This window comes from Marmota flaviventris, chromosome 18 (assembly GCF_047511675.1).
Source record: "Marmota flaviventris isolate mMarFla1 chromosome 18, mMarFla1.hap1, whole genome shotgun sequence".
In the NCBI taxonomy this organism is placed as follows: Eukaryota; Metazoa; Chordata; class Mammalia; order Rodentia; family Sciuridae; genus Marmota; species Marmota flaviventris.
This window is the reverse complement of record NC_092515.1, coordinates 15,450,523-15,466,620: the sequence shown is the minus strand read 5'-3', so window position 1 is coordinate 15,466,620 and position 16,098 is coordinate 15,450,523. Positions and strand designations below refer to the sequence as shown.

Genomic DNA, 16,098 nt, shown 5'->3' with positions numbered 1-16,098 from the left:
TACAAGGTGGATCCTCACACATCAGGTTGAACCCTGGTAACAGAACTGCAGAATTCCCTTCTGAGACTACCCCAATCCAGATCCACCCACACTTGCCTCCTCCGGACCACGAAAACCACTTAGACGGTCCCCGCCTCTCAGGGCAGTGCCTCCAGCACTTGGGCACCTGCGCGTGCGCACTCTAGATGCAGCAGGCCACTCCCAGAAGGCGCCGGGACTGGCGGTGGGCGGGGCGCGCGGTCCTCAGTTTTTCTCGGCCGTGGACTCCATTTCCCACAGGCGGCTGCAGGCCGAGACAGCCTAGTGTGGACATTTCCCACGAGATACGGATATAACTGCGACCTCTGGCTCCGTTCCTGATACCTTTCCTCGCGCGCTGTGAGTTCGTCCCACCTGAGAAATAAGTCGGAGTGGGTGTCTGCAAAAAAGACTCTGCTGACGCAGCCGCCCCAGGCCCTGCGTGACCCGCGAGAGCCTAGTGGCGGGAGGCACTCAAGGCTCGGAGGCCCCGACCGCGCAGGGCGGGTCTGCCTGCCCACGAGGCGGTGGGTGCTGCAGCTGCGAGGAGCGGCGGGTATGCGGCCCGGAAGGTGAGACGGTGCTGCTCTTGACAGGGCCGCGCGTGCCTCGGTGTCGGTGGGTGTGGTTGAGACTGGCAGTGCGTGGTTGTCCTTGTGTGGCGGGGACACAGGGTGCGTGCCCATTACCTGAGCGTGCATTGCTGAGATTGATGAGCTACCCTGTGACCTGAGGCTGCAGGTTCCCTGTCGCTTCCTGCATCCTCTAACAGCCACATTTGACTGACTGCCACAGAGAAATGTTCCCAAGTGGGATATCAGATATTGAATTCTACATAACAGCTTCCAGAAGAAGCTACAGACCTGCGGTTAGGTTGGGAATTGTAAGTCAGGAATTGCCCCAATCAGGCTCCTAGAACTAGATCGGAATAGAATTAGAAATGGGATTCCTACCGGGAGAACTCTGCAGTCTTCTGCTTGACAACTGCGACTTTCCCTGAGCTCTCATTCAAGGAACTACTGTGAACTCTGGTATAGGTTAACCCTCTTCTAACTTCACCCAGGTCTTTGTATGAGGTCAATACAGGCGTAACTAAGGAAGAAGTAACGTAATAAATACTGAGCCTTGTGGTTATTCTGGATCACTCCTCTTTAGGCTTCATTTTCTTTCTCTCTCTCTCTCTCTCTCTCTCCCTCCCTCCCTCCCTCCCTCCCTCCTCTCTCTCTCTCTTGTGGTTGGTACTGGCGATTGAATGCAGGAGCACTTAACCACTGAGCCACATCCCCAACTCTTTTTTTTTAATATTTATTTTTTAGTTTTAGGTGCATACGGTATCTTTACTTCACATTTATGTGGGGCTGAGAATGGAACCCAGTGCCTCACGAATGCTAGGCGAGCGTGCTACCACTTGAACCACATCCCCAGCTCTTTTTATTTTTATTTATTTTTTTATTTTGAGATGGAGCCTTGCTAAATTACTGAGGCTGGCTTTGAATTTGGGATCCTCTGTCTCAGCCTCTCGAGTCACTGGGATTACTGGCAAACCCCCATTGCTTCTAGCTCTCTTTTAGGTTTCTATAGTCAGAAGTAACGAAATACGAAGTTAATTATCTTGTGCCCTTGTATTGTAATAGTTTGGCTCCAAATTTGCAGAACAGACGTTCTTAACCAGTTGTCTTTTGTCTATAGGGAACCACAGCCCTTGAATTTGTATAGATAATTGCTGTAAATTTGTATTTTTCAAGAGTGTACATAACCCAGAAGATTCAAGACTGATTTTTGATATAAAATCGAAGATTGTTATATCTTGGTTTTGCACAGATTTTGTCATTGAGATTGTGAGAATAGTTAAGAAAAGCACATAGACTCCATTGGATAGAATATTTTGCAGATAATAAAATGTTCTCTTTATAAAAATTAATCATTTTTTAAAATATTTATTTATTTTTTTAGTTATCGGCAGACACAACATCTTTGTATGACACAACATCTTTGTTTGTATGTGGTGCTGAGGATCGAACCCGGGCCGCACGCATGCCAGGCGAGCGCGCTACCGCTTGAGCCACATCCCCAGCCCAAAAAAAACCAATCATTTTAAGTAAGAAAGCACAATAAGCTAATGTTAAACAGTCTTCATACATGCATGAGGGTACTCAAGGTAGCTGGACATGGGGACACATGCCTATAATCCCATATACTCAGGCTGAGGCAAGAGAATTGTTAAGTTGGAGGCCAGTTTGGACATGAGACCCTGTCTCAAAATAAAAAGTAGCTCATCAGTAAAGCTCTTGCTTAGCATAAGCAAAGCCCTGGATTCAATCCTCAGTACTAGGGGGGAAAAGGGACTCAATAAAATTTTAAATTATATATGCAGCTTAATTTTAAAAATAGAATTTTGGAAAAAATCTTTTAGAAGTATTGTACAAAATGTTATTTTAATTAACTCTTTAGAGAAGAATAGATGGGGGTGTAGCCACATTTCATTGAGTATCTTTTCTATACCCAAAACTTTTCTGCTTATTTGTCATATACATTTCTTTAGCTTACAAAGGCCATTCTCTCTCTCTACTAATTGAAGAATCTTTGTAATGAAATGTGTCTAATTATATCAGTGCTATGGAGCTAAAGGATATTCAAAAATAGTTAAGTGCCAGGTGTGGTGGCTCATGCCTGTAATCCCAGTGGCTCCAGAACCTAAGGCAGGAGGATCACCAGTTTCAAAGCCAGCCTCAGCAACTTAGCAAGGTGCTAAGCAACTCAGTGAGACCCTGTTTCTAAATAAAATACAAAAAAGTACTGGGGATATGGCTCAGGCCTCTGAGTTCAACCCCCAGGACCAAAAAAAAAAAAAAAAAAAAAAAAGTGTTGTTTGGTTCAATCACATTGATTTTTCATGACAGACCTAGTATTTACAGAGATTTTTTTTAATGTCAAAAATTTAGCCTTTTCCAATAATGATATCTTTTAAAGTATTTTTTTAATATTTATTTTTTAGGTGTAGATGGACACCTTTATTTTTATGTGGTGCTGAGAATCAAACCCGGGTCCTGCCCATGCTAGGCGAGTGCTCTACCGCTAAGCCACAATCCCAGCCCTCTAATAATGATATCTATAAATTTTAATACTTTGGAATATCTTTATGTTGTATTTAGATGACGGAAATAATATAGCTTTGCCAAAAAAATCATTCCTTAAGGAATTAATGAAGAAGAAAGTAAGACTAGTCTTTTAACCTTTTTATGTTTATATTTCTTTGTGGTTCTGTTTTGACATAAAAGACCTGATCAAATAAAGGAGGCAAAGAGTTCTCTTAATTTGCAAAAGAAATCTGAATCACTCATATACCTTTGTGTATGTTGAAAGAAGCAGCCAAGGATCTCCTTGCTTGAAAAGTCTAACTTTACAACTTTAGGTATTAGAAATGTTATTTTAAACTCAATTAACATATTGACATTCTTTCAGAATTAATAATGTTTTAAAAATAACTTTCGGAAAAAATGTCACCAATATCTGCTGTCAAACTGTCTTGCAAGTACATATAATATTTTCTGAAGACTCTAAAATTTATATTCTCTTAAATCCCCATCTTGTATGGGAGCATAAGATTCTTTTTAAAAGATTCTTCATTTTACCAGATCATGTCCTACAGATTGATGATGCTGAATGAAGTTTGCTCTCCATTTTTTCTAAGTAGAACTCTCTAGCATACTTGAGAAGAAATGATGAAGTGAGTTTGGATATTGATATCCAAAAGGAAACTAAGAAAAGCCATTCAAGTCAAACAACTTAAATTTACAAAGAATTTTCTTAAAGTCTCTTCATTTTGGGAGAACATCTTAAGTTTTTAAGAATACACTACATATTTCAAGTTGACCTCTAGTCATTTTTACAATTATTATGAAAAACTTTAAAACAAAAACATTGTTTATAAATGGCTATATAACCTTCCAGACTTCTGTCTACTGATTTCAGTGGTCTGTTTTTTCTCTATTGATTGATATTTTCATATATTTCACATCAATAGTTATTATGTTGGTCAGTATGAGTTTTCTCTGGCAGTATATCTGGAATGTTTTCCACATCCTTAAAATTTTTCCCCCAACTTCACATTTTATGTCCACTTTGTATTCTAGTAAGCTTTGCCAGACTTAAAATATAGAGCACTGCCTTTTTATTTCCAATATCTTAACCAACTTCAATTGCAAAGCCACAAAAGAGGTTGTGATTTGGATGATTAGGGCTGTTTTCAGTCTTGGAAGGTAGGAATAGAAGGAAGATGATCTGCTCAGATCAATACTCTGTTGTTTAACTTCAGATCTATACATCTGCCTCACCAGACTCATTCAGTGACCAGAAAACTTATGCTAACATATGCTAAGTTCAGTGCAGAAATGTCTCTGTTCTATGATACCCTTGTGATTTAGAACTCTAATCTGCCCAAGTTGTATGTGATAGGAAATAGTTTGGAACTTGGAATGGAAGTACATAACAACAATATTAAGAAACTTACGTTTTGTTAGGAATACTAATGCAAAAGTGGACTCAAGATCTTCCTCTTCTCCCAGCTCTGGCTGTGCTTTCTGATAGAGTAAACCTGAGGACTGATCTACTCTTGCAGACTAAACCATGGCCCATGTAAGTTGATGTTTCTCTCCTTGTTGATTTATATGTGTAGGTAGTTTTCCCAAAAGTTTCCAATCAGGAAAAATTTTCTTCAAATAATCTGCTTCTAGTTCTTGTTCTTTCACAGAACTGTCATGACGAATTACCCAGCATCCTCCCTGAACTTACTTGCTAATCTTAAACTTACTAGTTAGGATATGTGACTTAGTAGTAGAGTGCTTGCTCACCATGTGGAGGCCCTGGATTCAATCCGCAATACTGCAGGAAAAAATAAAAATTCAAAATAAAAAATTAAACTTCAGCTTAGTAAGCCCCTCCACAACTTAGTGAGACCCTGTCTCAAAATTAAAAAAAAATAAATAAAAGGAGCTGGGGATGTGACTCAGAGGTTAAGCAGCTTTGGGTTCAATCCTCAGTACCAAAAAATAAATAAATAAAATTAAATAATAAACTTACAAGTGATCATATAATTACTGACCAATTTTTCAACATATCTTAAGTGCCCATTTATTTATGAAGGGCAGTGATGGACTTAAGTCCTTTGAAGTAAAGATTTATACCTTCCATGTCAAAGTCTAGTTTGGTGAGGAAGACAAATGAAAGTATTGACATACATGAAAAAACTGAAATTTTCACAGACTTGAGATTGCCAAATAGTGAAGATAGAAATTTGGCATTGAATGACCAGATGGCTTTGTGGGTTCAATCCCAGTACCAAAGGAAAAAAGAGTATTCTGGTATTCTGATATTAAATGGGACATACTAACTTGGGTGTTATGTATATTCATTTTCCTTCCTCAGCATTTTTACACACAAAACACACACACACACACATATTTAATTTTTTAGGTATTTAGATGGACACAACACCTTTTTTTAAAATTTATTTATATGTGGTGCTGGGAAACCCAGTGCCTCACAAGTGCTAGGCAAGCACTCTACCACTTAGCCACAACCTATCCCCTAATATATTTTTTATCTATTACTAAATAATAAATTATCTTGAAACCTAATATAGTTTAAAGTAGCAAACATTTATTTCAGTTTCTGTGGGTCAGTTAGACATGGCTAACTTTACCTTTCTGGCTCTGGATCCACCCCACTCATCACCCGCTCTTTTTTTTTTTTTTTTTTTTTTTAAGTTGTAGGTGAGCACAATACCTTTACTTTTATTTATTTATTTATTGGTCCTGGGGATTGAACTCAAGGGCACTAGATGAGCCACATCCCCAGTCCTATTTTGTATTTTATTTTTTAATATTTATTTATTTATTTTTTTAGTTTTTCGGCATACACATCTTTGTTTGTATGTGGTGCTGAGGATCGAACCCGGGCCGCACGCATGTCAGGCGAGCGCGCTACCTCTTGAGCCACATCCCCAGCCCCTATTTTGTATTTTATTTAGAGACAAGGTCTCATTGAGTTGCTTAGTGCTTTGCCTTTGCTGAGGCTGGCTTTGAACTCCCCATCCTCCTGCCTCAGCCTCTACGATCTATTGGATTACAGGTGTGTGCCACTGTGCCCCGCCTATTTATTTTTATGCTGTGCCAAGGATTGAATCCAGTGACCCACACATGCTAGGCAAGTGTTTCACCACTGGGCCACAACCCTAGCCCCTCTGGATCTCTTAAAAAGATGATGAAAGTGTTATTGAAGAATGTAGTAAGATTAAGACTCAACTTTGGATGGATGTTTCAAAGCTCACTTAAGTGGTTGTTGATGGTTCCTTGGCAATTTTCTTCAAAACCATGTATACATTCTGCTTCAGTCCCCTCCATATTATAGATGTGTAGCCCAAAGGCTTGTATTATTGCTTTCTTCATGCAATGCAATCTTTATCTCTTCTGTACCATCTTCACAATGTTCCTTTAATCTCTGCAATAATACACAGGTTTGCCATTTCAGGGGTCAGTGACATTCAGGGATGTGGCCATGGACTTCTCTCAGCAGGAATGGGAATGTCTGAACCCTTTCCAGAAGATCTTGTACCGGGATGTGATGATGGAGAACTATGGTAACTTAGTCTCACTGGGTATGTTTTTGGCCTTGAATAATTTAGGATAACTTAGAATCTGCTCTCTATGTGTTTTTTTAATTCTGATTTTCAAGGCAAGTTTTTAAAGAAACTGGTTACATTTCTTTTCCCTTTTCCCCAAAGAAGCAACTTGAACTTTGTTGGGTTAGAAGAAGAAATTCTATTATAAACATATTCATCTTCCCTGTCTTTCTTTCTTTCTTTCTTTTTATATTAGTTGCGCATGACAATACAATGATCTTGACATATCATACATTTGACTCATTCCCTGTCTTTCTTAAGTAGAACACCTTGTCTGGTTCTACTTAAGAGTCGACTCTTCGTTTATGAGAAGGAGCCACATTAGGATTTTGTGACATGTTATATAACAATTATTAAAGGATCCAGGTTCCCTATTTATGTTCAGAATATCTGTCTGATTCATTCACAGGGAGAATAGCTTGACAGAGGGTCCTAAATTGCTCTAATTACTAAAAGAACCTCTACAATTTGTTGAATTAAATAAGTAGAATTCATTTAAAAATGAAGCAAACACATTTCATTTATTTAGGCAAATTTTATCTGATTTGTAGTTAAAAATTGTAATCTGTAAGTATGTTTACAGAGGCAGTGCTCTTAAGCACTTTATAATACAGATACCTATATATACATTTCCCTTATTAAATTCAACCTTATTATTATTCCCATTTCCAAATGAAAATACTGCAACACATTTTGCATAAGTGATTAGCCCAAGTTCACACACAGCTAGAAGGTGGAAAGACAGAAATTGTTAATAGGCTTCAGAATTTATATTTTCTTTCTGTATTTATTTATTTTTAGTGCTGGGGATTGAACATAGGGGCACTTTACCACTGAGCTACATCCTCAACTCTTTTCATATTTTATTTTGAGACCAGTTCTCATTAAGTTACTTGGGGCCTCACACTAAATTGTTGTGACTGTTCTCAAACTTGCAATCTTAGCCTGTCTTAGACTCCCAAGTCACTGGGATTACTGACATGTGTTACAGCACCCAGTAGAGTCTGTATTTTCTTTAATATTTATTTTTTCATTGTAGTTGGACACAATACTTTTATTTTATTTATTTATTTTTTATGTGGTGCTGAGGATAGAACCCAGGGCCTCACATGTGCTAGGCAAGTGCTCTACCACTGAGCCACAACCCCAGCCCCACAGTATTTTCAACCATGGTATTATATACGCTATCAAGAAAAAGAGGATACAGCCAGGTACAGTGGCATATGCCTGTAATCACAGCAATTTAGGAGGCTGAGGCAGGAGGATCAGAAGTTCAAATCCAGACTCAATAACTTAGTGAGGCCCTAAGCAACTCAGTGAGACCCTGTCTCTAATAAAATATAAAAAAGAGCTGGGGATGTGGTTTGGTGGTTAAGCACCCCTGGGTTCAATCCCTGGTACCCCGCTACCCCCCCCCCCCCAAAAAAAGAAAAAGAGGATACAAATGTGTATATTATGGTTTTTGTTTGTTTGTTTCCCAGTATTGGGGATTGGACTCAAGGGTATGTTACACTGAACTACATCCCAGCCCTTTTTGTTTTAATTTTGAGACAGTCTCACTAAGTTACTGAGGCTGGCCTCAAACCTTGTAATCTTTCTTTTCTTTTTTTTTTTTTTTAAAGTTTTCATGAGGGATAAAGACCACATTTATTTATTTATTTTTAAGAGAGAGAGAAAGAGAATTTTAATATTTATTTATTTAGTTAGTTTTCGGCGGGCACAACATCATTGTTTGTATGTGGTGCTGAGGATCGAACCCGGGCCACACGCATGCCAGGCAAGCGCGCTACCACTTGAGCCACATCCCCAGCCCTAAACCTTGTAATCTTTCTACCTTAGCCTCCCAAGTATCTGGGCTTACAGGCATGTATCATTGTACCCAGTTTAATGTTTTATTCTTTAATTTCCTTACTTTCTCTTCTTAAAAATCTCATTCAATATCTTTTTTGGGGGTGGGTTCTGAAGATTAAATCCAGGGGTACTTTACCACTGAGCCACACCCCTAATTCTCAATAAGTTACTGAGACTGGCTTTGAACTTAGAATCCTCCTAAGTCACTGGGATTACAGATGTGTACTACAATGCCTGGCTTCAATATTTTTTTGACCTTTAATTTACTTTAGTACAATTTTGGGTTTGTTTAGTTTTGTTGTGGTACTAGGGATTGAGCCCAGATGCACTCTATCACAGACATACATCCCTAACCCTTTTTCTTTATTTTGAGACATGGACTCACTAACTTCCTTAGTCTGGCTTCAAATTTCCTATCTCACCCTTCTGAGTTGCTGGGATTATAGGCATGTACCACCATGCCTGGCAATAATGTATTTTTTTTTTTGTATCATGTTGCATTGCACTTTTTTTTCTTTTTAAACAGGCCATTCCATTTCTAAGCCAGATGTTATTACATTATTGGAGCAAGGAAAAGAGCCCTGGATGATTATAAAGAAAGAAACAAGAAAATGGCGTAAAGGTAAATAAATAAGAGTAAATCTGGCTATGGAAAGCCATCTACAAGCAGTAGCCCAAGTAGTCAAGGAAGAGTCACACTTGAAATGTTGGTTAGAAATATTCATTCATAGTAAAGAAAAGGCTTCTGATGTAGAGAAGAGATAAATACTCTGCATGAGCTACAATGAGCTCCATCTTCACCTTAATTAACCACACAATTTTTTAGGCTCATATTTCCCTCCCCATTCATTAATTCTTTCCTAATGCCCTTTCACTTGTATTTTGGACCCAACTGATTTCAAAACCTGTATTCACTTAGATTTATATATGTGGCTTTATTGCCTAAAAGTGTATTCATTCCTGTATTTGGCAAAGAAATTAATGGAGTTAATATATTAGGGAAGACATATAATAACACTATAAAAAATAGATAAGTAGTATCAAGTAGTGAAATATACTATGAAGGAAACTAACCAAGAATAGGCAGCCAGGTGTGGTGGCACATGCTTGTAATCCCAGTGGCTCTGGGGGCTGAGGCAAGAGGATTGCAAGTTCAAATTCAGTTTCAGCAATTTATCAAGGCCCTTAAAAAAGTAACTTAGCAGACCCTGTCTCTAAATAAAATATTAAAAAGGGCTAAGGTTGTGGCTCAGTGGTTAAGCACCCCTGGCTTCAATTCCTGGTACAAAAAAAATTAATAGGATAAATTTAGGTAAGGTAAGATGATCAAGAACTGTTGATAAGGACTTGGGTTGTGGCTTAGCAATAGAATCCAGGCCTAGCAAATTTGAGGCGCAGGGTTTGATCCTCAGCACCACATAAAAATAAATAAATAAAATAAAGGTATTGTGTCCAACTACAACTAAAATACACACACACACACACACACACACTAAAAAAAAGAACTGTTGATCATCTCAAAAAGGTAAAGTGTAAGAACTTAGGCCACAAACCCTCTATGAGACTTTGGTAACCAAAACCAGACAAAGACACTACAAGAAACCTATAGACCAATATCACTTATGAATATTGATACAAAGGTCTTCAGCAAAAATACTAGTGAACTGAAGTCAACAGCACTTAATAAGATTATACTCCATGACCAAGTGGGTCTTAATTCTTGAACGCAAGGATAGTGATTGTATGAAATCAATGTTATACATCACATTAACAGGATAAAGGGAAAAATTGTCTTAATTCTTAAGGTACAGGAAAACAATTTAACAAAATTTACTACACTTTCCTGATTAAAAAACTCAACAAACTAGGAATCTACCTCAATGTAATAAAATCTAACAGTTTGAACATGTTTTTTCCCCTCCAAAACTCGTATTGAAATATGGTTGTTATTGTGGCAGTATTGGGAGGTGAGACCTTTTAGAGTTAATTCTGTTAAGAGGGATTAATGCTTTTCTGAAGGAATGAATTAGATAACTGGAGAGCAGGTTGTTGTAAGGCTACCCTTTGTGTTTTATTTCTTCTACACAGTCCAACTTGTTTTTTTACTTTTCTGCCATGTTATTATATAGCAGGAAGCCTTCACCACACATAGTTATCCAATTTTGGTCTTCCAGCCTCCAGAACCATTTGCCAAAATAAATTCCTATTCTTCATGTATTGCCCAGTTTCCAGTATTTTATACCAACAGAAAATAGGCTAAGACAATGTCACATATGAAAAGCCCATAGTTTACATCATACTCCATGGTGAAAGACTGAAAACACTGCTTTTCCTGCATCCATAAATTTTGGTATGTTCTATTTTCATATTCATTTGCCTTAAAATAATTTCTAATTTCCCATGTGATTTTTTGACCAATTCTTGTCTGAAGCATTGGTTGTTTTGCCCTTCTGTTGTTTTTTTTCTAGTTTTGTTCCATTGTCATTAGAAAAGATTCTTTTTTTAAAAATTTTTAGTTGTAGATGGACATAATACCTTTATTTTTTAAAACTTGCTTTTATTTAAATTTATTTTTTCAATTTTTTAATTTGTTCTGATTAGTTATACATGACAATAGAATGCATTTTGACACATCATACATAAATGGAGTTTAACTTCTCATTCTTCTGGTTGTACATGATATAGGATTACACAACCAGTGTAATCCTAATTACATTTATTTTTTTATTTTTATGTGGTGCTGAGGATCAAAGCCAGTGCCTCACAATGCAAGACAAGCTCTCTACCACTAAGCTACAACCCCAGCCTTTTTTTGAGATAGGGTCTCACTAAGATGCCAAGGCTGGCCTTGAACTTGGGATCCTCTTGCCTCAGCCTTCTGAGTAGCTGGGATCATAGGTATACACCACCATGTTCAGCTGTGGCCTCTACAGTTTCTAATGAGCAAACTCTGATGTTAGAATCATTGTTCCTCTGAATATAAGAAGACATTTTTTTCTGCTTTCAAGACTTTTTTATCTGTATTTTCCAGTAGTTTATTTGTCTAGGCAGGTTTTCCTTTCGCCTGTTGTAATTCGCATTCACGAGCTTTTTTAAAAATACTTTTTTATTTGTCAATGGATCTTTATTTTATTTATTTTTATGTGGTGCTGATAATCAAAGCCAGGGCCTCACACATACTAGGCAAATACTATTCCACTGAGTTACAACCCCAGCCTACTGTGGTTGTAAACTTTTATCAAGTTTAGTGTGTTATCAGCATCATTTCCCCAGATATTTTACCTAACTCAGTTTTTTAAATATTATTTTTGTTGTAGATGGACACAATACTTTATTTTTTAAAATATTTTTAGATGTTGATGAACCTTTATTTTATTCATTTATTTATATGTGGTGGTGAGAATCGAACCCAGTGCCTCACACATGCTAGGCAAGCACTTTGCCACTGAGCCACACAACCCCAGCCCTACTTTGTTTATTTTTATGTGGTGCTGAGGATCAAACCCAGTGCCTCACACATGCTAGACATGCACTCTATCACTGAGCCATAACCGCAGCCCCAGTCTCTTTTTCCTTTTTATATTCTATTCATCTTTTCTTTATTCTCACATCTTTGAAATTTGTTTGTCATTTAGTGGTTTTAAATTTTTGTTGTTTTTTGTTTTGTTTTCAGAACTGAGGATGAACCCAGTGGTATACCCAGATCTTTAAAAATTTTGTTTTAAATTTTGAGTCAGTGTCTTGTAAGGTTTCCCAGGCTGCACTCAAACTTTCAATTCTCCTGCCTCAGCCTCCCAAATAGCTGAGATTACAGGCATATGCCATGGTGCCCAGCTAAGCTATTCCTTCTAGATTATTATCCTCCAAGGTAAATGTTTCAATTCCTTTTCATATATTTCCTATCACTCTTCCTCTAGATTCCTGTTTAGATCACTTTCTGTTTTTTGTTTTTTTTCCTCTCTGAAGTACCCAAGAAGCTCAGAATTCCTTAAGATTTTCATTAGGGTATAAACCTAGTATTTACCTGAAAATTCATTGACAGACTCATCTGGGAATTACCAGAACAATCAACCCTGATTAAAAGGGAAAGTGAGAGAATACCTGAGAAAAAATATGAAGGCATAAAATAGATGAAACACTTGTAGAATGAACAATAAGAAAATCTCAGCAAAGATAATAAAAACTTAGTGCTTCATTTGATATGGAAAACCACAAAAAGTTTACATGGCTGTGCATAGGAAGGAATCATAATATTATTTTTAAGGAGAGATATAATTGGTGAAAAATCAATAAGTAGTTGCTTTTAATATGTTTACATTGTATATGGGAATGATATAGAAGGAATACATTTAATCTCTGTAATAAAATGTGATAAGTGAATGTTATGGAGACATTATCAGTAATAACTGCAAGTTAAAGAGCTGATTTTAGAGTTCTTTCAAGTATTCATCTCTAATTGGTAGCATTTAAAAATCTTTAAGAATCTATAGAACATTTATTTTTTGGCATCCAGGAAGACAAAAGATTTTTATTTCTTTTAGATTTGGAGTCAAGATATGAAAAAATCAGCTCTGAGAAAGTACACCTCTATAGAAAATATTCATCTCTTACTCTACATCAAAGAATTCACAATAGTGAGAAATCCAAGGAATGTGACAAATGTGGGAAGGCCTTCACTCGTCATACAGACCTTATAGTACATCAGAGAATTCATACTGGTGAGAAGCCCTATGAGTGTAAGGAATGTGGAAAGGCCTTCAATCGTGCATCTAACCTGTTACAACATCAGAAAATTCATACTGGTGAAAAACCCTATAAATGTGAGGAATGCGGGATGACCTTTAGTCGTAATATAGACCTTAAAGTTCATCAGAGAATACATACAGGTGAGAAACCCTATCAATGTGAAGAGTGTGGGAAGACCTTTGGTCGTGCTTCCTACCTGACTCAACATGGAAAAATTCACACTGGTGAGAAATCCTATGTGTGTCATGAATGTGGAAAGGCCTTTAGTAAAGGTGGAAAACTTAAAATTCATCAGAGAATTCATACTGGTGAGAAGCCCTATGAATGTAAGGCATGTGGGAAGACCTTTAGTCAAGCTTCTCACCTTGTGCAACATGACAGAATTCATACTGGTGAAAAACCCTATGAATGTCGTGAATGTGGGATGACCTTTAGTCGAAGTATAGATCTTAGAGTACATCACAGAATTCACACTGGTGAGAAACCCTGTAAATGTAAAGAATGTGGGAAGGCCTTTAGTTGTGCCTCAAATCTTGTTCAACACGAGACAATTCATACAGGCAAGAAGCCCTATGAATGTGAAAAATGTGGGATGACATTTAGTCGTATCTATCAACTCATTCCACATCAGAGAATGCACACTGGTGTGAAACCCTATGAATGTAATGAATGTGGGAAGGCCTTCACTCGTGCCTCAGCACTTATTCAACATGAGAGAATGCATACTGGTGAGAAACCCTATAAATGTCAAGAATGTGGGAAGGCCTTTATTCATGGTGGTAGCCTTAGGACACATCAAAAAATTCATACTGGTGAAAAACCCTACGTCTGTAAAGAATGTGGGAAGGCCTTTGGTCGTACCTCAGACCTTGTTAGACATGAGAGAATTCATACTGGTGAGAAACCATATAAATGTAAGGACTGTTGTAAGGCCTTTAGTCATATTGAAAGCCTTAGAATGCATCATAAACTTCATACTGGTGAGAAACCCTATGAATGTAAAGAGTGTGGAAAAGCTTTTAAGAGTGGCCATCAACTTACTGTACATCAGAGAATTCATACTGGTGAAAAACCCTATGAATGTAAGGAATGTGGGAAGGCCTTTACTGTCTGTGGACGACTTACTCGACATCAGAGTATTCACAGTGATAAGAAGCCTTTTGAATGTAATAAATGTGGGAAATCCTTTAGATTTAGGTCAAGTCTTAAAGTACATCAAAGAATTCATAACTAGAAAAAAACTTTATGGATGAAAGTTCTATAGAAATGCACATATATGCAGTGGGCAGTGTGTAGTGTATCAGTGTATTCATAACAAACAATTTGAAAAGAATGTGGCACAGGCCTGTAATCCCAGGAGCTTGGGAGGCTGAGGCAGGAGGATCATGAGTTCAAGGTCAGCCTCAGCAACTCAGTAAGATCCTGTCTCTAAATAAAAGGTAAAAAGGGCTGGGGATGTGGCTCATTGGTTAAGCACCCCTGGGCTCAATCAAAAAAAAAAAAAAAAAAGAGAGAAAAGAAGAGAATGTGGGAATGCTTTTAAATATGGTTTTTCTAAGGCATTAAATGGTTTATGGTGTGAAACCCTTCAGAATATAAATAATATTTCAAATTTTTAAGCAATGATCCAAACATTGTTCCTATTCAGAGAATTTCTAATTTATTTTTACGTAGTGTAAGAAAATCTTTATGTTTCTCTGTACATAAATTGTTAGTATAGTCAGTCACCTTAGAGGAAAATTCAGAGAATGTAGGAAATGTGTTTGTTTTTTATGCTTTATTTATAAAAGTCTTCCACCTGTATCAGTTATTAACTCAAGAAAGCTCACATCACAGGAAGCACCTGTTGATCTAACAAAGGTAGAAAAACTTGTGGTTTCCATTCTATTATTTACAGCCTGTATGACATTGGTCACAACGTTTGGCCTTCTGGGAGTCCTGTGCAAAGAACAATAATAAATATATTATAGTGCCATTATTGGAAATGAGAAAAGTTGGAAAGCTTTTTCACATTGTCTCTGTTCAGTAAGTAATAGATACTATTTTATACTATTTATATTACTATGGATGAATTATTATGAGAATAAAGTCCATATACTGATAATAATTTTATAAAAGCTTCATGTAATTTCTTATACTCTGTTATAGTTTAAAATAATCCTTTCTGGTTAAAATATAGTAGAATTTTTTAAAAGAGGATTTAAAACATGAGTTTCATTGGAGTTCTGCTAAAATATATTTCTTTATATAGTGTCTGGTTACTTTTGCATTACTCTAGCAGAGTTGGATAGTTACAACAGAGAATTCTATTATCCGGATTCTAAAATATTTTTTTAAGTTGCTAACTCCTGTTTCAGAGCAACTTCCCTATAATTTTTTATGACTTTGGATTTTTGAAGGGTATAGAATACTTTGTAGATTTTTAAAATTGTTTTTCTTGGGAAGCATTTATCTTTGTTTTTGTGGTGTTGGGAATCAAACCCAGGACCTCACACATGCTTGGCAAGTACTCTACTACTAAGCTAAGCCCCCAGCCCATTTATCTTGTTCTTCTATCTCTATTAGTTCCAGTAAATCTGAGTTAAACAAAAGGATTCATGTAGTTGATGTGTATAAATTAAAAATATATAATGTTGAGTTTTCCCAGTATAGGTTCAGCATCTCAAATCCAGAAATACAAAATTTGGGGCTTGGGTTGTAGCTCAGTGGAAAAGTGCTTGTCTGGCACATGTAAGGCACTGGGTTCAATCTTCAACACCACATTAAATAAATAAATAAATAAATAAATAAATAAATAAATAAAT

At 37.0% G+C, this 16,098-nt stretch overlaps 1 protein-coding gene across 4 annotated transcripts; it reads left to right on the top strand.

The window, feature by feature from the left end:
• Window positions 1–269: 269 nt before the first annotated feature.
• On the top strand, window positions 270–15,395 carry LOC114097376 (zinc finger protein 420-like). Of its 4 annotated transcripts, none has more exons than XM_071605130.1 (5): window positions 270–590; window positions 4,584–4,653; window positions 6,547–6,673; window positions 9,075–9,170; window positions 13,090–15,395. In XM_071605130.1, the coding sequence occupies exons 2-5, from the start codon at window positions 4,645–4,647 to the stop codon at window positions 14,526–14,528; spliced, it is 1,671 nt and encodes a 556-aa protein (XP_071461231.1). In that variant the 5' UTR covers window positions 270–590; window positions 4,584–4,644; the 3' UTR covers window positions 14,529–15,395. The 4 variants fall into 4 exon arrangements, with proteins under 4 accessions (XP_071461231.1, XP_071461232.1, XP_071461230.1 ...); XM_071605131.1 differs by having other exon boundaries at window positions 4,539–4,653; window positions 6,547–6,655; XM_071605129.1 differs by having other exon boundaries at window positions 4,539–4,653.
• The last annotated feature ends 703 nt before the right edge of the window (window positions 15,396–16,098 follow it).

What these genes read in the sequence shown, in the direction of transcription:
- LOC114097376 (XM_071605130.1), top strand. An exon ending in TGGTAACTTAGTCTCACTGG is followed by an intron (nt 6,674 to 9,074) that starts GTATGTTTTTGG and finishes CTTTTTAAACAG; the next exon opens with GCCATTCCATTTCTAAGCCA. An exon ending in AACAAGAAAATGGCGTAAAG is followed by an intron (nt 9,171 to 13,089) that starts GTAAATAAATAA and finishes TATTTCTTTTAG; the next exon opens with ATTTGGAGTCAAGATATGAA.